Genomic DNA, 20,811 nt, shown 5'->3' with positions numbered 1-20,811 from the left:
ATTATTATTATTATTATTAATTAATAACAAACAAAAAAATTCAAATTCAAATTTTTTTAATTTCTCGTTCATTCATTTAAGACTCTTTATAAAATAATAATAATAATAATAATAATAATAATAATAATAATAATAAAATTAATAGAAATTCGAGTATTTGTCCCTAAGGAATCGGGTAGAAACCTGGGATAAATACTTAAAAACCCCGACAAATAAGAGCCTTGTCGTGTTTAATAGTGGACATAATAATAATAATAATACATTATTGGTTTTAATCATTCTCGTAACATATATAATACATTAAAAACAAAAAAAAAAAAATTTAATTCCTAAGGCTTTTTATTTAATTTTAATTAAAAAGGTGTAGTAGTAGTAGTAGTAGTTTCGAATGCACCACGTATGTGCGCGTAAATTTATTCGGAAAAATTTTAAAGCGATCGATTAAGGCTTTTCAAATCATTATTATTATTATTATTAAATTTTCCTTTTTATATGTTTCTCTTACGAGAATATTAATTAGATATATATAAACAATTGAATTAGAATAACCAAAAAAAAAAAAAAAATTTTTTTTTTGAAAATAACATACATATATATACTTATATATATAACCAATCGAAAATTTTAATTTTTTTACTTTCAAACGTAACAAAGTATTATAAAAAAATAGAAAAATTTTTGCACATATTTATGTATGTATACATATATCATTTCTCTCGTTATTTTCTTTAAAAATTCAAAATTAAAAACAAAAACAAAATTTCCAAAATATTAATTATTTTATTAATATAAATTATTCAAGGCACTAGAATAATTTTTATTAATTATGCCGATTTTATTATTATTATTTATTTATTTATTTTTTTTTTTTGTAAATTTAATTATTTATAAAAATCTTTTCTTTATTTATTTAAAAAAAAAGAATTTGTTAAAAATTAAAATAATGAAATCCGGCTTCAGTCGAATAAAATATAATTAATAATAGAATATACATGTGTAAAAAAAAAAAAAAAAAGAAGAGAAACATAAAATAAATACTATGATTAGTAAAACAAAAAAAAAAAAAAAAAAAAAAAAAAAATAGATTATTTAAACTATCGTTCAAGTTTTTCCGACTTGAATCTTTCCTAACTAAATTTTAAATTTTTCCATCATATATATATATATTTATATATATTTATTATGTACAACGAAAAAAAAAACGGCATTGTTATTATTATTATCATTATCATTATTATTAATATTATTAATATTATACCTTGGTTAAAATTCCACTTTTCTTTTGATGAGCAGCAAAAGATTTCAACTTTTGTCAACTCGTCGTGGCAACGTCTGTTATGGAATTAGTAGATACGTTTCCTTTAGCATTTTGATTCGTGTGATTAACGCGAAGCCTTCGCCTTTTCCAACAATCGGGATGGCGTCGTTTGTGTTCCGTTGCCATGGCTGCTGCACGTCGTACATAATCGGCTCTTTCGCTTGCGTCAAGCTCTCTCCAAGCTGTACCTAAAACTACACTGATGGCACTGAAAAAAAAAACGGTAAATAAAATTTTACTTAATTTTTTACTTGAGAGGGGGGGGGAGGGGGAAAAAAGGCGGGAAATTTTAAAATCGCGATCGGTGGTGAAAAGTAAAAAAAAAAAAAAAAAAATTCATCTCTCTCTCATCTTACCGATTATCTTTACCAGGATGCTGTTGAATCAAAAGAGGTCTCTGATGCTTGGCAAAAAGCATAAATGCATTCATCGGCCTCCTCGGTCTTTCGTCATCTTGCTCTTTTTTTAATTTTTTATTTCCATCCGCATCATTTTTATCTCCCATAGATCGTTTGAATACGTTTGAATTATTTTTAGATTTGTTATACGTGTGTGCTCTATTGTAAGTTCCAGAAGTTTTCATTAATTGTAATTTGCTAACGATCGAATTGTTTTCGTTGAAATCGTGATTTGTCAATCTACTCGTTAAATTACTGTGACTCAATTGAGCGTGGCTCGCGTAAGGATTTTCAACGTGAGCCGAATTCAAATAGGATTCACCTAAATCTATGAAATGGTTGTATGAGAAATTCATATGCAACTCACTCGAACATGAGTTTTGAGATCGCGGTTCACTTTTTATTGAACTTATAGGCTCCTTTTTCACACCGAAATAATTTCCCTCCGCCTTATAATTTATTTTATGGCAGTCTAAAGGCAAGAGAGCAGGCACAGAATCCGAATGAACGGAATCTTCCTTTTCCGTTTTTATTGAGAGATCATCTTGATTAACCGAACATTTTGCATCGTATATATCGGATTTTCTATCCGTGTTAAAATCTAAATCAATTGGCTCTTGTTTGATTCCCTCGCTTGAAAAATGTCCTTCTGCTATATTTTCTTTTTCGCTTCGAAATTTTATATTTAAATCCCTTTGAATTTATTAAAATCCGATTTTGTTTCCTCCGTTTTTATCTTTTCATTTTCATTTTGCTCGATCGGCTCCGTTTTTATTGATATCGGTTCGGGCATGATAAAAAAGTCTTGAGGTGGAAGAAATCCCGGTCGGGTTGGAGTGTTTAATGGACTTTTCATTGGAAATTTTTCCACGTCGAATAATGTTGAATCAACGTGACTTTGAAGGAAGACAGATCTTGTGGGTGTTTGAAGTGGACTTTTCATTGAATTTTTTTCCATCGCGGGTATGGGTAAGAGATCAGACGATGGCCGAAACAGAGAATGACAAGCCATTGGACTTTTTATTGGATCACATTCGTTATTAAAAAAAGATGCAGAAGTGTTTGGAGAAGGTAATAGAGATTTTATCGGTTCTTGAAGAAATCTTTTGTTAAAGAAATGTGATGTAGGAGATGAAAGAGGTGATTTCATTTGTAAACCTAACGATGGGGATGGAGCTGTTGGTTCTTTTGTAATGGGACTTGCTGGTATTCTCGGTGATTCCGGACTATCACATTCTGAGCTGGTTTGAGTGCTTGAATAACTGTGAGCTCTAAAAAAAAAAAAATTAACAAAAACGCAATTTTAATTATGAATTATTATCATTTATTAATATAAATATCATATATTTGATAAAATTTAATAATTTAGGTGCAGTATAGAAAACTCAAAGCACAAAAAACAGGTTACATTTTGAAATTACTAATTATTCCCAAAAATACTTACAAAATCAATTTATAAATGTGTTTTGTAATTTATATAACATCTCTTATATATTTGAGTATAGAATATACATGCATTTTTCCAAAAAAAACAAATTTTATACAAAATAATTTTTAGTAATAAATTAGGTAATAAACTAAAATCGAACATAAATTATGTAATATTAAAATGGCTGTAATGTGTATCTTTTAAATAATCAAGTCTAGTTATTAACTCATCAATTAGTTTTTCTGAGGGATAAATTAATTTTTAATGATTTACATTTAAAAAAGAAGTAGTTTGATAATACCTTCAAAAAATTAATTTATTCAACATTTAAAAACACACACACACACACACAAAAAAAAAACAAAATATTATTGTTTTTAATAATAATAAATTTATGCATAACATAGAATTATTTAATTGAAAATTGGTTTACCTTTTTCGAAACGGAAGGTTTTTTTGAACTAAAGGACTTTTTGGGCTGGTCGTGACCGTAGCAAAATCTCTGAGTGGGCTCGGTGAAGTTTCTGATTCTCCCATTGCAGTCAAATTCAATGGAGGTGGAATTGGTTTCGACTTCCGAGCCATTTTTGCACTTAAGTCTTCTGCGTGATGATGATCTTGAAAAAAAGTGCTATCTTCTTCTTTATCCATAAGAAATATACTGTAAAATTTAACAAAGTGTGATAACTTTTAACAGAAGCGCTCAAGTTTCTGTCCATTCATTTAGAAAAATTTATGAATACACTGGACTTGACCTTGAACTCTAAGTTTTAGTTTTTTAAAAATTAATAAATCTTATTTTAACTCATTATCTAAAATACTTACCTAAATTCTTTCAAAGGTTTAAACAATTAAACTTAGCAAAGGTTAAAGAATAACAGGATAAAACTACAAAAAAATAATCGACTTATACAGATATAACACATTTTATTATCCCATACCAAGTTGTGGTGCCAACACAATACACAATAATTTAATTTTCCTTTGAATGAATCAGAGCCCTCTCTGCATACACACTCAAAACAGTTTCCTTGTTACATTCTCGCGTTTCGATTATATAATTAAATATACTTTTATTTTGCATTTAACTTAAAGTTTATTAAAACGATTTTTAAAATGGGTTCGACGGGTAAAAAACATAAAAGTGAAAAAAAAAAGAAAAGAAGTAAATCTCCGGAAAGACGTGAAAAACATCGGACTCATAAGCGGCATCACAGGGATAGAAAAAGAAAAACTGAATATATTGAAACAGAGGATTTAGTTTCCTCGTCTTCCAACAGTGAAGGTAAATATAAAAGGGACAAGTTTCATTGGGAAAATAATTTGCTTTAAGGCCATGTAACCTTCCCCGTTTCTGAATATTTCAGGCAAAGACTGAAGTTTGGATTCTTATTTCAGTGGAAGAAATACATGCGCCACCACCTCCGAAAATATCCAAGTTATCAGGTTTGATGTCTCCTAGTTCCAAGCCCTCTAAAGATCTTGCTCCTCCACCTCCTGTCATATCGGACACAGTGTCAGATGGAAAATCTCATGTAAGTAAAATATCATTTAACTACATATAAGAAACAAAACCTGTAAAGAAACATACCTGAAAGAAAAAGATTGAAAATAATTGAAATTGTAAAGCTTTTTTTAACAAAGTTTTCCTGTATTTCGATAAATAAGAGCCCTATACATTTTAAAAGAAAAGTAACTAAGTAACTTGACTCAAACTAGACATGCATTAATATATTCAAATTTTCAATGAAAAATATTTATTATTACAATAAAGTATAACTAATTTATTTATCGATTGAAAATTTGAATTTAATTAATTAATTATTGTAAATTTAGGAATCTTTGTCCATTGAAGAAACAAATAAAATAAGAGCTAAACTCGGTTTGAAACCATTAAAAGTATCAACAAATGATGAAAATCAAAGTGGAAATGAAAAAGATAGTTCATTGCAATCTGAAAATGAATTTGTTCATAAACCAGCCACTAATTTTGCAGACAAAATCAAAGGAGAAAAAATTAAAGAAAGGTAAGTTTTGAATTTGAAAATTCTTATGTTTTTTTTGCATTATGATTCATTATATTTTTACTATTTAATTTATCTTTATTTGAAAATAGAAATTAAATTTAAATTTTTAAATACTACATACTTTTATTACATGTGCGATTGGCAGATTATCGGAAAGGAAAGAAAAAAGAGAAATTGAAAAGAAACTCAAAGCTTTTAAAGGGCTAGGAGATGAAAGCGAAAGTGATGAAGATGTAAAAAGTTGGGTGAAGAAATCGAGGCAAAAAGAATTGGAAAGAAAACAAGCAGAAGCTAGAGTAAGTGAATTAATAATAGTTTTATAGTGCTAAAAGTTACATTAATATTTGTCTATGTGTAAATATATAATTATTTTGAATTAGGAAAAACTGCTGGATGAACTTGATGAAGAATTTGGTGTCGGTTCTTTAGTCGAAGAAGAAAAAAAGGATTTTCACAAAAATGCTTACACAGCTAAAGACTTAAAAGGTCTCAAAGTTGGTCACTCCCTTTTAGGGTTTCGAGATGAAAGTTCTTTAATATTGACACTAAAAGACCAAGAAGTTTTAGGAGAAGGAGATGATGTGCTAGTAAATGTTAATATGATTGAAAATGAAAGGTATGTCATTTTAAAAAAAAATAAAATTAAAAACCAAAAAAAAAAAATTATTGTTTGATAAAAATAATATTTATTTAGGTACAAGAAAAATATTGAAATTAAAAGAAAATCAACCAAATACGATGATATGGACAATTTTGATGATCCTTTAGTTGAAAAATCAGTTTTATCAAAATACGACGAAGAAATTGATGGTCCTAAAACGGAGGAAGGCTTTCGCTTAGGTACAATACTTTGAAAATTGCATTTATTTTTATTTTTGCCAAGTATACAAATTAATAAATTTATAATACATTGTATTATTGTATAAATGAATGTCAATTAGGATGCAATTGTAATTTTTTAAATTGAACTCAATTTAGGTGAAGAGGATTCTCAATTGGAAAAAGTTAAAAGGAAGTTGGCTTTGCAAATAAATTGTTGGAAAGGGGACCCACCGTATCTCTGAATACTTCCGTTTTAAACTTGCACTGATTACTACACGGAAGAAGAATTAAATCAAAATTTAGAAACAAAATAAAGTGCGAGCGAAATCGAGTAAACTTTTTTAATTTACATCTTATCTAAATTTAACGCGATTATTTAATTTTCAGGCCAAAAAATTAAGGAAAAAACCGAAAATGTTAAAAGCTGAAGATTTGCTACCTCAACAAGAAATGACTTGGCCCTCGGAGGATTTAGGATCTAGGAGACTTAAAAATTCTGTTCCTCCGGAAAAAATTTCCGCCGCCGTGGAAAACACGATAAAAAAAGAATTGATCGAAGATGTCATGGATGTCGATGATTTACCTCCGCCAGTGGATGATCTTTCAGGTTGATTAATATTTTTAAATGTTTAACATTTTAATTGAATCGAATTTTTTTTTTTTACGTTCGTATTTTTGTGTTTTCGATACAGATATAAAACTTGAAGCCGATGAAGGAGAATTAGAACTTCAGCTGGCATTGAACAAAGCAAGAAAATTAAAATTAAAAGATAGGCAAAATAATTCTGCGGATACCATCGCAAAAGAAATTATCAACACTTCGACGAGGTAAAAATAATTAATTAATAAATTTATTCATTCTCCAATTTAATTTTTCAATAATTAATAACACCTTTTTGTAATTTAAGTCATAATAATGACGGTCCGGGAGGAACAATCATTTTAAATTCAACCGCTGAGTTTTGTCGAACACTCGGAGATATTCCCACTTACGGTTTGTCGGGAAACAGGGAAGAAGACGAACAAGAATTGTTGGATTTTGAACGAGAAATAAAAGAAGAGAAAAAAAAACTCACGGATGATAAAAAAAATGTCGGCGCGTGGAACGAAGTGGAATTAGGTGAGTGAAATTTCTGGCGAAACTTGTATGACTCATGCCTGTCATTCAGAATTTAATCCGCGTTGTAATTAATTATTACAGATGAACATTCCGCGGATTTACTACCGAAGGAAGTTTCAATTTTGGACGCGGAACCCGACGTTGGTTCGGGTGTGGCCGGAGCTCTTCGTCTTGCCCTTAGCAAAGGGTATTTAGAAAAAGAAACGGAAAATCGACCTTCGGCTTCCAGATTTGCTCACCTTCAGGCTCAAAACTATTCGATAGAAGATAAATCTCACGGGTTGGTACATATTGCAACATTTTTAGTCCTCTTTATTTGATTTTTATTTGAAACTAACCAACTTTACTATTTAGGGATGATGATAAATTTGGAAGGAGAGATCGGTACATAGGTCCGACGACGGATTTTAAAGAAAAAGACAATTACAAGCCGAATGTAAAACTTGATTACATTGATGACGAGGGACACATTTTAAATGCTAAAGAAGCTTTCAGGTATCTGTCTCATAAATTTCACGGCAAAGGCCCTGGAAAAAATAAAGTGGAAAAGAGAATGAAGAAAAACGAACAAGAAGGGGTAAGTTTATTTATTATCATTATTACGTTACTCGATTTTTTTTTTTTTTTTATTTAACCCCCCCTTTTTTTTTTTCGATAAAATTAATTTTCAGTTAATGAAACAAATGAGTTCGACCGATACGCCTTTACGAACTCTTACAATGTTACAACAAAAACAAAAAGAAACTCAGTCTCCGTACGTTGTACTGAGTGGAAACAAACAATTACATTCAACAACAATATCCAAATCCAAACATTAAAAAAAAAAAAAAATTAGAACTCATTTGTAAAAAAAAAAGAAAAAAAAAGGGATTTAAAAAAAAGGAAAATTAGGGTGGATATTAATTATTATTATTATTACTTTCAAAAAAAAAAAAAAAAAAAAACTTTTGTGTATTTATTTCCGTTAAATTTTTTTTTTTTTTTTCTTATTTTAAAATCCCTTTAAAAAATTTTACTGAAGAAGTGGATATAGAATTTTTTTTCTTTTTTTCCATAGAGATAAAAAACACATTATTAAATAAATAAATAAATAAATGCATTAAATGGCTTTTTTTTTATTTATTTAATAATAAGAGTTAAATACGTAATTTCAATAACGGTTAAATTACTAACACGTCGTTTACATATATAATTTTAATTTCGTTTTTAAATATTTTTTATTTATTTATTAACAAGTAATAATAATAATAATAAGGGATAAGGGATAAGGTATAAGCGTCTGGTTAAAAACTCGTTAACCATAAAAAAAAAAAAAAAAAAAAAAATTTACAAGAATTATAAAATGGCGGTTGGTTAAATTTTTTCTGGCAGCTGGGAGAGACACACACACACACACAATTCATGAGAGATTAATGATTTGACCCGGGATTATCCTCCTTCCCTGACATTAAACTATCATACTGTATAATAATATCGTATATACGTAAAGGGATAAATAATTCAATTTAATCCCCGATCGCATACGTTTCAATTTGAATTTAAATTTGAATTTTTTAAATCTTTGAATTATCCGCTTAGTTAGAAAATGAAAATTATTTCGGGCAAAAAAAAAAAATTTTTTTTTTAATTATCGTCGCCATTTTGTTTTTGTTTTTTTTTTCAAATTATAATATTTAAAATAATTTCCAGAAAGAAAAAATTAAAACACAAACGCGAGGAACATGTTTTTTTGTTGTGAAAAATGGGAGTAGAATTAAATGTAGGGATTTCTGGGTGGTCTTTTGTATTAAACTAGGCTGTTTACCCTTGTCACTTTGTTGATGGCAAAAGTATTAATGTTGGATTACAATGCCCAGATTACAACTATATATGAGACCTATTTTTTTTTTTTTTTCTTTCTTTTTATGTTCATTCGACTTTGCGAAACGACCCCCTTCCCCCTCTTCCCTTTCAAAATCCTTTTTTTGTATATGTGATCGTGTGTGTGAGTGTGTATGAACTCTTGTTCATTTTTTTATCAATGCAAAAAAGAAAATTATTTCGATTCGTTAAATCCCCCCCTCTCCTCCTCCGAAAAAAAATTAATGAGAATTTTAATAATTTTGATAAAGTTAATAAGAAAATGTTAGTGATAATAATAATAATAATAATAATAATAATAATTTAAAGAAAAAAAGGGAAAATCGACGGGGCGTAAAGAAAAATAACTCATATCGACACCCAATAATAATAATAATAATAAGAAACCAATTAAATCCCCTTAAAAAAGGAATCGCAAACAAAGAAACGTCACATCAAATTTATCATTTGAAAACATTTTCTTTTTTTTTTTTTTTTTTTTTTTTTGATTTCATTTCCCGGGACTTGAGTTTCCCGGTACGAGTTTTTCAAATGGAATAAACGGGAATTTACTTTTCTTTTTTTTTTTTTTTTTTTTTTTTTTTTTTTTTTTAACCGATAAAATTTTATTTTCATCCATACAAAACACACGGGATAGAAGGAAAAGTTTTTCCGCGCATGTTAGAAAAGAAAAATTTTCCTTTTTTAAGGCGGGACTTTACGTTTTCAATCCTTGGATTTAATTTGTTAATCTTTTTACTATTATTATCATCATCATCATTATCACTGAATTTAAACCGTTATTTTTTTTTTATTAATAATAATAATAATAATATAAGAGTAGTAATTAAAACTATTGGAAAACTTCGATTAATGAAAATTCAATAATAATAAAAATTTATTTTTTCTTTCGGAAAATTTCGGAAAGCATTATTATTATTATTATTATCGTTACATTTTTTTTATGCAAAAAAAAAAAATTGAAGGTATATATATTAGGGGGGTGGGGGTGGGGGTGATTCGTTGTCACCGTAGTAACGTTTCATCATCATCATCATCATCATCATCATCATTTTCTTTTTTTTCAACCGTTTAATGTCATCTTTTATATTTTTATATGCCTTTGACAAATATTTTTCCAGTTCACGTGTCGTCTTTTCTCTCTCTCTCTCTCTCTCTCTCCTCATTCCTCCTCCTATCAATTCAAAACTAATCAAACGCCATATTGAATTTTTTCCATTCGGAAAAGAATATTATTATTATTATTAGATATTTAAACGTGAATTTTCCGACATTGTAAAAATAATAATGACTAAATATTAAATATTGTAAACGATTATTTTCTCACTCACTCTCTCACACCCACACACACACTCTCTCTCTCTCTCTTTTTTCAAAGAAAACATATTAAAAGGTATCGATATCATCATAGATTTGTATGTATATAATAATAATACGACGGTAAATTTTTATTTTTTTTTGAAAATTTTTTACGGACGGTTGAGTATTTGTAAATACGTAAAACAGGATTAGTTATTATTATTATTATTCAGTGGGTGGGTGGTACGGAAAAAGAATTTTTTTTTTTTTTTTTTCACAGATATTTTATTGTTAATGATGATGAATTGTTGTTTAAAAAATTTTGGTGTTTGTCGAATTATTATTATTATTATATTTTAATCTTTCGTATGAAAACCGCCAAATTATTTTTTTAAAAAAAAATTCAAAGGATTTATTATTATTATTATTATTATTATTTTACACGATAAATTAACCCGGGTATTTACCAAACAACAACAACAACAAACGAATGGAGGAATGAATATTTGTGAAACAAAAAAAAAAAAAAAAAAATTAATAGTTTCGCACCTGGTTTTTGTCGTTTTCGAGTGCTGTACAAACAATTACAACCATCTTGTTAAACCATTTTTTACCTTAATTGTCAAGAAGGTATTTTATGGTTCGTCAATAATATTCCAAGTGTTATTTTCCTCACTTTTTTTTTTTTTTTTTTTATTTTATTTAAAGTAAAACTGAATTAACTGCCACCGCCATCACCATCACCATCACCATCGAAAATCATATTCATTGTTTCATTTAATGTTTATCCCCCCTTTCTCCTTCTACTCCTCTTCCTCCACTCCTGCCACATATTGTTTTATATATAATAATAAATAAGTTGAGAGATGGATGGATGGAATATTGTTGTTAGGATTGTTGAGGTTTTTACCTTTTTTTTTTTTTTCCACATAAAAGTTTGGTTAGACCTGTATAAACCTGAATAAAAAAAAAGCATTTTTTTAAATGATGATGATGATGATGATGGTCGGTCGATCGATCGTGTAGACATCAAAATAAACATACATTTAATAAAACAAATAGGAACCGGATACGCCTTATTGAATATGTCTAATCCCTCAAAATACATGGCAAACAAAACGAAGGCACTCGAAAAAAAAATAGTCGTCAACAACAAATCTTTTTTTCACTTAAATCTCCTTAAAAAAAAATTTTGTGACTCTGTTAGTTAAATAATAATAATAATAATAATGATAATTTCATAATTCACACGAAATTGTGTGTGTAAATAATAATAATAATGGTAACAAAATAAAAATAACAACAACAACAATTTATTAATTATTATTATCGGAGATTTAAATTAAAAATGACCTTTTTTTTTGGGGGGGGGGGATTCGATTGGGTTTTTTTTAAATAAAAGATTGAAAGGAATTAATAGAAAGAAAATTTTTTTTTTTTTTTTTTTCCATATCCGGTTTTGTTTACACAACATTATCGTGGATATTAAAGCCGTTTAACGGAAATCAAATTTGAATGTATTTGGTATCAAATTACCACTCATTAGCACATTACTACCTTTCATTGTTTGTTTTACGGAGGGAGGTGGGCGGTTGGGCGTGCGTGTGTGGGGAGGGGGGAGGGGGGAAAGGGGTTTTCAATGCCATCGATTAGTTGGTTCTAACGACAAACGACAGCAACAGAAGTCAATCGTTTCGATTACAATATACATATAAAAATGAGGAAAAGGGGGGAGGGGGGAGGGATGGATGGATGTGTAAACATTGAAAACTCTACGACAATATTTATTATTCAATCATTATTATTATTATTATTATTATTATTATTATTATTATTATTATTATTATTAATAGACTACAATAATTTTTTTTTTATTAATTTATTTTTAAATAACATTACAATTACAACAATTTTTAAAATTAAATTAAATTTTATTTACATAGTTTTGAGGAAAAAAAAAATTAATACCTTTTAATACCTTAAATAATAATAATGATGATGATGATGATGATGATAATTATAATAATTTTGTGTGTTTTGGCACAAAAAAAAAAAAAAAGGAAAAAAGAGGAAAAATTTAAGCAACTTCTAAATCGGATGATTCTTCTTCTGATAATTGATCCAACCTTTGAAGATTTGTTACTTTTCTATTAACTTCTTCTTGTAATTTACGAATTCTATCTTGTTCTTCTCTTTTTTGTTTCCGCCATTTTGCTCTACGATTTTTAAACCATACCTTAAAAAATAAAAAATAAAAAAGATTTTATAGGGGGGAGAGACATTTTGGGAGACGACATAAAATTCGTTTGTATTTGATAATAAAAAAAAAAAAAATTAATGGATATTAATTAAATTATTTAACGTAAATATTTAACGTGGTAGAAAGAAGCTGTAGGCGTATAAAAAAAGAGAGAGAGAGAAAGAGAAAGGGGGGGGGGGAGAGAGAAAGAGAGAGAGAGAAGAAAATAAAAAAAAATCTATTAAAAATGTTTTTTTGTTTAAATTAAATTAGAGTTTTACCGTTTTTAATGAACCATGTTGAAATAACTGTATTGTTATAATTTTTTTTTTTTTTTTTATCAGAATAATAATAATAATAATAATAATAATTTTTTTTTCTGTAATTGTTTCAAAAACAGTTAATTAATTAATTATTCCCAAGTCAGTTTTTTTTTTTTTTTTTTAAAACATTTGAATAAAAAACTTTTTTTTTTTTTATTAATTTTTTTCCTTTTCTCTTTTCTCTTTTCTTTCAGTTTTTTTTTTTTTTCCTCATTCATTTTAGAGTTTTCTTCTTAAATTATTCAATTTTTTCATCATCATCATCCTCCTCATCCTCCTTCTCCTCCTACTCCTCCTTATCCTCCTCCTCTGTTGCCAACCAACAGCTTCCCTCGTTTTTTCGATTTTTCTCCTTTTTTTTTTTTTGTATTTTTCTTTTGTGTTTTGATTATTGTTCAATTTTCAGTTACTCTCTCTCTCTTTCTCTCTCTCTCTCTCTACCCTTTCTACCCTTATTTTTTCTGAATTATTTATATCATTGATTGTGTAAAAAAAAAATAATTAAAAAACCCCAAAGAATCAATTTAAAAAAAATAAAAATAAAAACGGGGGAAAGGTTATTTATAAGTATCGATAAGATTTTTATTTTTTATCATTTCCGCCATTTTTTTTTTTTTGTAATCAGGTTCGGTGATAAGAAATTAATTTAATTAACTAAATTAATAACAAAAAAAATAAAACAAAAATTTTTTTTTAGAATGATAATAATAAATAATGCAAAATTCTGTAACGAACTTTTTTTTTTTTTTAAATACGAACAAACAAAACAAATTAAATAAAACAATTCTAATAATAATAATTAAATTAATTAATTAAATTATTATTATTCTTTATAAAATCTTCATTCATTTTCAATAAAAGCCCCCCCCCCCAAAAAAAAAAAAATTATAAATATATATTATTATTATTCGTTTCCAAGCTTAAATCAATATTGTATCAAAAGTTTTGATTGAATTTCTAAAAAGGAAGGAAGGAAGGATGGAAGGATGGAAGGTATTGTTTCTAACGATGAGAAATATGAAAAATTAAATTTGATTATTAATTATTATTATTATAGAGTTAGAATTGTGTGAGAGAGAGAGAGAGAGAGAGAAAGAGCCCTTTGGCGACCGAAATGCGGTTAATTTATAACCCTCGTCTTCCTACAATAACCCTCCTCACTCTCTCTGTGTGTGTGTGTGTCTTTTTGTTACCACCGCATTACCACCCCATATCTTGTTCCATTATGAACCCTCATTTGATGAAATCACTACAAATTTATCATCATCCCCCTTGTTCATGTAATAATAAGGTTCATGTTACAATTTAACTCCTGCTTTTTCTTTTGTTTTAACGCTTTTTGACTTTATAATTGCATCACGAAAAGAGTGAGAGAGAGAGAGAGAGAGAAAGTAGCAATGGACCGTTTTCGATCGTTCATTTCCTTTTTAATTTTTCCATCATCATCATCATCATCGAACAAATTCATTATTATTATCATCAGTTTAATTAGTATTCTTTAAAAAATTTAAGGTATGGCGATTTAGTATTTTTTTTAAATTCGATTCTTTCCCCCCCCCCCAAAAAAAAAAGAAAATAACCGCGTTTGTTGTTTGTTTATGTTTTGAATATATATAACGGACAGGGGAGGGCTGGGGAGGGGGCGGAGGGGAATTATTTAAAATGTAGTGCGTGGAAAAAATAAGGAATTAAAATAAGAAAAAAAAGAAAAAAAAAAAGTTTTCGATTATGTTTGAAGCATCACAAAAGTTTTCGTTCATATTGAAACCGTAGAAATTTAGTCAATTTGATTATTGTAAATAATTTTTTTTTTTTTTTTTATTCTTCAGTGGTGGGTTGTTTACCAACTATTATTGACAATCAATCATTCATCATGTTTTTAAATTGAATATATTTATTTATAAATCGTTTTCATTGAGAAGAAGGATTTAAAATCGGGCTTCACCCGTTTAAAGAAAAAAAAAAGAAAAAAAGCAAATGGGGGGGTTGTGAAAATTTTTAAAACCTTCAATCTCTCTTTATCGATCTCTCACACCGCAATTCGTATCATAGGGATATTATTATCAATATTTTTTTTTTTTGGGGGGGGCAAGGGGTAATTAATTATGTTTTATAAAAGTGCGTTCTTACCTCAACTCTTTCTTCTTTTAAATCGACTTTTAAGGCCAGTTGCTCTCTTAAAACAACATCAGGATAATGAGTTTTTTCAAACGTGGCCTCCAATTGTTCCAATTGTTCTTCCGTAAATATCGTTCTATGTCGTCTTTTTCTCTTGGGTGGTGCACCGTGTAAAGAATGATGACCGTGATGGTGAAAACTACCGTTGGCCATGTTTAATGCAACCAATGCAGATGCAGCAGCGTGAGACATGTAATTTGCTGCTGCTGCCGAATTATATAGATTCGGATAGGCTGCCACTGCTGGAAACCAAAAAAGAAAAAAAAATTATGAATGTAAAAAGAAAGAAATTTTTTTTCTTTTAAAGTCGAACAACTAAAACCCGACGGGTGTGTGATGATTTTTATATTAAAAAAAAAAAAAGAAAGCGGAGGTAGTTTGTTTAAATCATGACGAAAGTGCTTTCAAAGGTCGATTTGAATTTTTTTTTAAACTCGCCTCCAACAAAAATATAACTAAATACTTTATAAAAGTAATGTTTGCTGAAGCATACTTAAGAAGTATTTAGAAATAGGAAGAAGAAGAAAAAAAAGTAAGAAGATGCAAAAAAAAAAAAAAAAAAAAAAGCGTAAATCGTGAATATGTCTACTTAACCCCGACTTTTCCCATGGGTTTTTCAACGGCGCCTTATAAATCCTCTAAAACTTTCCAAAGATTTTTATACTGCATTAAGTAGGCTACTACTTAGGGTCGGGAAAAGGAGGAAGGAAAAACGATGGGCATTATAGGGAAGAAAAAAAAACACGCGGACGAAGAAAAGGAAAAATTGTTAAAATCCATTCTATAAAAATATTTCATATTTAAATTCTAAAGGAAAAAAATAAATAAACTTTTTTTTTTTTGGATTCTTTATATAAGATTTTTCGAGAAAAAAAAAATTTCTTAAAAATCAATTCATTAAGATGAAGAAAATGGTTAAATGAGGTTATTCAAAATAAGGCGTGGCAAGTCGTTGTCATAGTAAAAAGAGCACCACCACCACCAAATGCCACCACCATCACCATCACCCATCACCACCACCACCATCGCCACACCCTTAATTTTTTGCATCAAATTTTTTTTTTTTGCCCCCTCGGTATAATCATATAATTTTATAAATCATATATCGTTAAAAATGTGCAACAAGTTATTTTTTTAATTTTATACAAAAAAAAAAAAAAATAATTTTTAAACGTTTCCTCCTCATTTTACACGGCGACATATCCCTCAGGACTATTTTCCCTGTTTTCCCCTTCTCTCCATCCCTCTCAATCCCCTTCCCTGTTCGTCTACATTTATAGCTATTAACAAAAAAAATTTTTTTCTTTTTTTTCTCTAGTTAGTTATTCGATTTTTATTTTTACTGAATTTATTATTATTATTATTATTATTATTATTATTATTATTATTATTAATATTATTATTATTATTATTACGTTAGTTCGTTGCGACTTTAAAAAAAAAATTTTTTTGAAAATGGCGAATGAGAAGAGGGAAATTCATACCTAAAAAATCAGCAGATGAAGCTCCGAAACTTGATGCGGCAGCTGCCAAATGTCCTAAATGAAAACCGGGATGAATGACTGTTCCCATTCTGGAATGACTGTTTGTCACGGTACCTTTAGCGAGTATGTTATCAATGCTAAATGATGAACCGACCGAACGATTGCTACCCGATTCCGTTAAATTATTTAAAAACAATTGGGATTTTCTCACATCTCCACTATTTTTATTATTATTATTATTACTACTACATATTATTTGTTCGCGATCGGTTTTCACTTCCGGTTTATTTATTGTCAAATCACCGTTTTTATTATTATAATTACACGCGTCGGAACTTTCTGGTCCGATCATTTTTTCCGTTTCTATAACGGAAAGTCTTTCGTTACCCGAATAAGATGGCGACATGGTTCCTCCATCAATTTTTTGAGAATAATATTGCAATTCGGATTCCGATGATGATGATGATGATGACGATGACGACGAAGACGATGACGTAGACGACGACGATGACGTCGCTGACGATAATTGTCTTAATTCGATTAAATTTTTTTTTTCATTTTTTCTCTCTTTGGATTCTTCTGGAAAATCATTCGATGATTTACGTACTCCAGAATTATTATACTTATTATTATTATCACCACCGTTATTTTTTGACGGAGAACTATTATTATTATTATTATTATTATTATTATTATTAAACATTTGATTGAGTGTTGGATTATTAAAATAATTTTTATAATTTTTTAACGTTTCCGATGACGACGACAACGATGATAATGATGATGATATATTACCGTTTGAATTTTTATTATAATTATATGATTCTAACTGATCTCTCGAGGAAACAGTTTCGACCATTTTGATTATTTATATTATTAATAATAATAATAACTTACATATTAATTGAAAAATTTTTTTTCAACTTTTCACTACTAATGCACTACTACTACTAATAATAATAATAATAATAATAATAATTAAAAAATAGAATAGAATAGCCGACGCTATAGTATGTTGTCCAGCTCCAGTTTTTTTTAGTATATTTTCACACTTTTAATTTTTTTTTTTTTTTGCTCACATCTAACACGATATTATTAACGTAAAAAAAAATTTTAATAATATTAATAATAATAATAATAATAATAACTCGCGGTTTATTACATTCACAAATTATTTTAGCACTTAAATTTAAAAAAAAAAAATTATAATAATTATTTTACGAACTGGAGAAAAAAACCGTATTAAAAAATTTAATTATTATTATTATTATTAATCACGGGGATTCGCGGGGATTCGAATTTTTTTTTTTTTTTATGAAAAACTTAAAATATTCGATTATTAATCCTGTGGGAAAGAACTTGTTGTTTGATTTTAAATTGAAAAATAAATTTTTTTTTCTTATTTTCGATTCTCATGTCGTCGATTTCATTTTTATTGCGAAAAAAAAAAATTTTTTTTTTTTTTTTGTTTAACAACAACGACGACAAGAAAAAGGAAAAAAAATTTCATCTCATGTTTACCTTATGATATATATAAAAAATAATAATAACGAACGTTAAAAACTGGAAATCGTTAAAGTTCCAGCACGATTTCTATAAGGTAAGAATAAATGATGATATTCCATTGGGATTTCCGTTGTTGATTTTATGTGAATTATTTTATTCGGTTTGGATTTTATACACGAAACACCTCTTGATATTATTTCATTGGTCGATAATAATAATTATTATTATCGTGGGATGCAACTGGAGAAAAATTATCATCATTATTATTATTATTATTATTATTATTCACAAAGTTCTTGCAATTTAAAAAAAAAAACATATAATCAATCTTCCAAAAAAAAAAAATTTGTGATTTTTTATAACAATTTATTTTTTTTTATTTTAAAGAGACATAATAATAATAATAATAATAATAATAATAATAAATTTATGTAAATATTATTACAACAATCACGTTATAAATTTATTTAAAAAAAAATAATAATAATAATAAACGGATGTTCCTTCTCTCACAAAAAAAAAAAGAAAATTTTCTTTTTTCTGTTTTCCATGCATAATTTATAAGAGGAGAAAGAGAAAAATGGAGAAAAAAAAAAATTTAATTTTTCTTATTATTTTTACGGCTAAAACCAATTTTCCAGGGATAAAAAAAAAAAAAAATTTATTCCTGGAAAATTTGTTTATGGGATAAAAAGAAAATTTTTTTTAAATTTTAACGTCCAGAAAAATTTTTTTTTTTTTACTGTAAAAATTAATCAAACGATTTTAATAAGTTTTGGAGTGAAAAAAAAAAAAAAGAGAAAATTTTGATTTGTTGTTTGTCACCATCATCACCATCGCCATCACCATCATCACCATCATCATCATCATCATCATCGTGAACCACTTTACATTTTTCTCTTAAATTTAATTTTTTCAATTATCAAAGGCCTCGTGTTTCGGCTTTTTTTTTTTTTTTATTCAATATAAAATTATATTTATATGTAAATGCGAGTGTCAAAAACAGTGGATAATATGAAAATTTATATAAATATCATTGAAATCTCTGCGTCTTTTTTTTTCTTTCTATTTCTTTCTCTTTCTTTTTCTCTTTCTCTTTTTTTTTTTTTTTGGTATAAGAATAAAGAGAAATACTAATTGCCAATTTGCTCAACATCCCCTTGACTTTTTTTCTTTTTTTCTTTCTTTTATTTATTTATATTTTCTATTTGATAACAAAAAGGATGAATTTTCCGGAGTTTTGCTTTTCTATTTCAAAATACTTTTTTTTCTTCTTTTTTTTTGTTTTATTATTATTATTATTATTATTATTTACGATATGCAAAATTTATATATATATATATTTATTTATTAAAAAAAAAAAAAAAAAAAGAAAGAAAATTTTCTTTTCTTTTCTTTTTGTAATTTGAAATTTTCTTCTTTTTTTTTTACTATTACTTATTTATTATTATTATTTTTTTAAATGTAAATTATTATTATTATTATGCTTTTTTTCGATTGGTTTTTTGGAATTTTTGACAAAAAATAAATAAATAAATGAGAAAATTATAAATAAATTAATAAATTTTCAAAATGGCAAAATGAAAAAATAGCCATGATAAAATTAAATTCGACCAAAAAAAAAAAAAAGTAGGAGGAGGAGGAGGTGGAAAATTATTTAGTAAGTAGGAAACCATAAAAGAGTAAAGAGAGAGAGAGAGAGAAAAAAATAATAATAATGATAATATTTTAAGTAACTAAGCCCCCTCACAATTGGGTGGAAAACAAATCAAATGGGCTCAATCAACAATGTAAGGGCTCATGTCGGTTCAAATTAAAAATTCTCCCCGATTTTGTTTACAAAGAGCTTAATAAATAAAGAATAATAATGATAATGATAATGATAATAATAATGCAGATATTCCCTTACGCATATATTTATTTTTATTCTTAAATAATAAAATTAAACTTTTGAGGAAAAAAAATTCAAACGGAAAAATGAGGAAAAAAAAAAAAAAGAAGAAGAAGAAGAAGGAGGAGAAGGTAATATTTTAACCGTTTTTTTTTTTTACCCTGTAATTAAATTTAAAAAAAAAAAATTTAATAATTTTTACGACTAATATATATATATATATAAAATGAGAAAACATTTATGGAAAAAAAAAAAAAAAAGAGTCGGAGGCTGCGCTGGAGGCAGGGGATTCGAATTGACTGGATCCAATCCTGGAGCTCATTTAAAAGCCTCTAAACTTCTATTGGATGTCAATTAAATCCCCCCTCATCATCTCCCCTTCTTCTCTCTCACTCTCTATTTAATATCATCATCATCATCAAAAATATTTTCCTTTTTTCATCCTTTTTTTTTTGTCGAATGAACAAAAAAAAAAAAAAGGAAAAAAATTTGTTGTAATAATTTTAAATTTTAATTGGGTAAAATCGAATAATTATTATTTAAAAAAAAAAACGCCATTTTGTGTAAATACGTCGGTTTTTTATAAAAAAAAAAAAACCTTCTGGGTATAAACGACTTGTTACAACAACAAACAACAACAATAAAATTTTTTTTTGGTTAAATTCGGTTTATAACAAAAAAAATTTTTTTGTAATCTTAAAGATTGTTGTCCATTGTTCGTTTATATTTTGATTGTCGAATTAATTGTTACATGGAGCATGAAAATAAAAGGATAACACGCCTCAATAGTAAAAAAAACCTTTTTGAGATTAATATGGAAGCAAACAATTTTTTTTTTTTTTATATAAGAGAAGCTGATCAAATAAACTCAAAAGACCATTGACCCATGTCCAATATAGAACACACACACACACACA

General features: G+C 27.3%; 4 protein-coding genes across 4 annotated transcripts; 1 reads left to right on the top strand and 3 right to left on the bottom strand.

The window, feature by feature from the left end:
- Positions 1 to 1,312: 1,312 nt before the first annotated feature.
- Positions 1,313 to 2,072, bottom strand: Phum_PHUM534240 (uncharacterized protein; the record flags this gene model as incomplete). Its single annotated transcript, XM_002431483.1, has 2 exons — positions 1,313 to 1,526; positions 1,675 to 2,072. The coding sequence occupies 2 exons, from the start codon at positions 2,070 to 2,072 to the stop codon at positions 1,313 to 1,315; spliced, it is 612 nt and encodes a 203-aa protein (XP_002431528.1).
- A 329-nt stretch (positions 2,073 to 2,401) lies between these two features.
- Positions 2,402 to 3,796, bottom strand: Phum_PHUM534230 (uncharacterized protein; the record flags this gene model as incomplete). The annotated part of the gene is made up of 2 exons (XM_002431482.1): positions 2,402 to 2,978; positions 3,579 to 3,796. The coding sequence occupies 2 exons, from the start codon at positions 3,794 to 3,796 to the stop codon at positions 2,402 to 2,404; spliced, it is 795 nt and encodes a 264-aa protein (XP_002431527.1).
- A 465-nt stretch (positions 3,797 to 4,261) lies between these two features.
- Phum_PHUM534220 (U4/U6.U5 tri-snRNP-associated protein, putative) lies at positions 4,262 to 8,389 on the top strand (the record flags this gene model as incomplete). The annotated part of the gene is made up of 15 exons (XM_002431481.1): positions 4,262 to 4,430; positions 4,544 to 4,680; positions 4,982 to 5,172; positions 5,318 to 5,468; positions 5,553 to 5,788; positions 5,867 to 6,012; positions 6,151 to 6,226; positions 6,277 to 6,325; positions 6,382 to 6,601; positions 6,687 to 6,822; positions 6,903 to 7,114; positions 7,196 to 7,394; positions 7,469 to 7,691; positions 7,786 to 7,868; positions 8,377 to 8,389. 15 exons carry the CDS (start codon positions 4,262 to 4,264, stop codon positions 8,387 to 8,389), a joined length of 2,241 nt encoding a protein of 746 aa, XP_002431526.1.
- Positions 8,390 to 14,938: 6,549 nt separating this feature from the next.
- Phum_PHUM534210 (Homeobox protein ceh-10, putative) lies at positions 14,939 to 16,903 on the bottom strand (the record flags this gene model as incomplete). Its single annotated transcript, XM_002431480.1, has 3 exons — positions 14,939 to 15,255; positions 16,498 to 16,710; positions 16,801 to 16,903. 3 exons carry the CDS (start codon positions 16,901 to 16,903, stop codon positions 14,939 to 14,941), a joined length of 633 nt encoding a protein of 210 aa, XP_002431525.1.
- Between the last annotated feature and the right edge of the window lie 3,908 nt (positions 16,904 to 20,811).

This window comes from Pediculus humanus, genomic scaffold, assembly GCF_000006295.1.
Source record: "Pediculus humanus corporis 1103172108288 genomic scaffold, whole genome shotgun sequence".
Taxonomy (NCBI): Eukaryota; Metazoa; Arthropoda; class Insecta; order Psocodea; family Pediculidae; genus Pediculus; species Pediculus humanus.
Note: the sequence above shows the minus strand (reverse complement) of the source record. Positions and strands in the feature narration are given on the sequence as shown.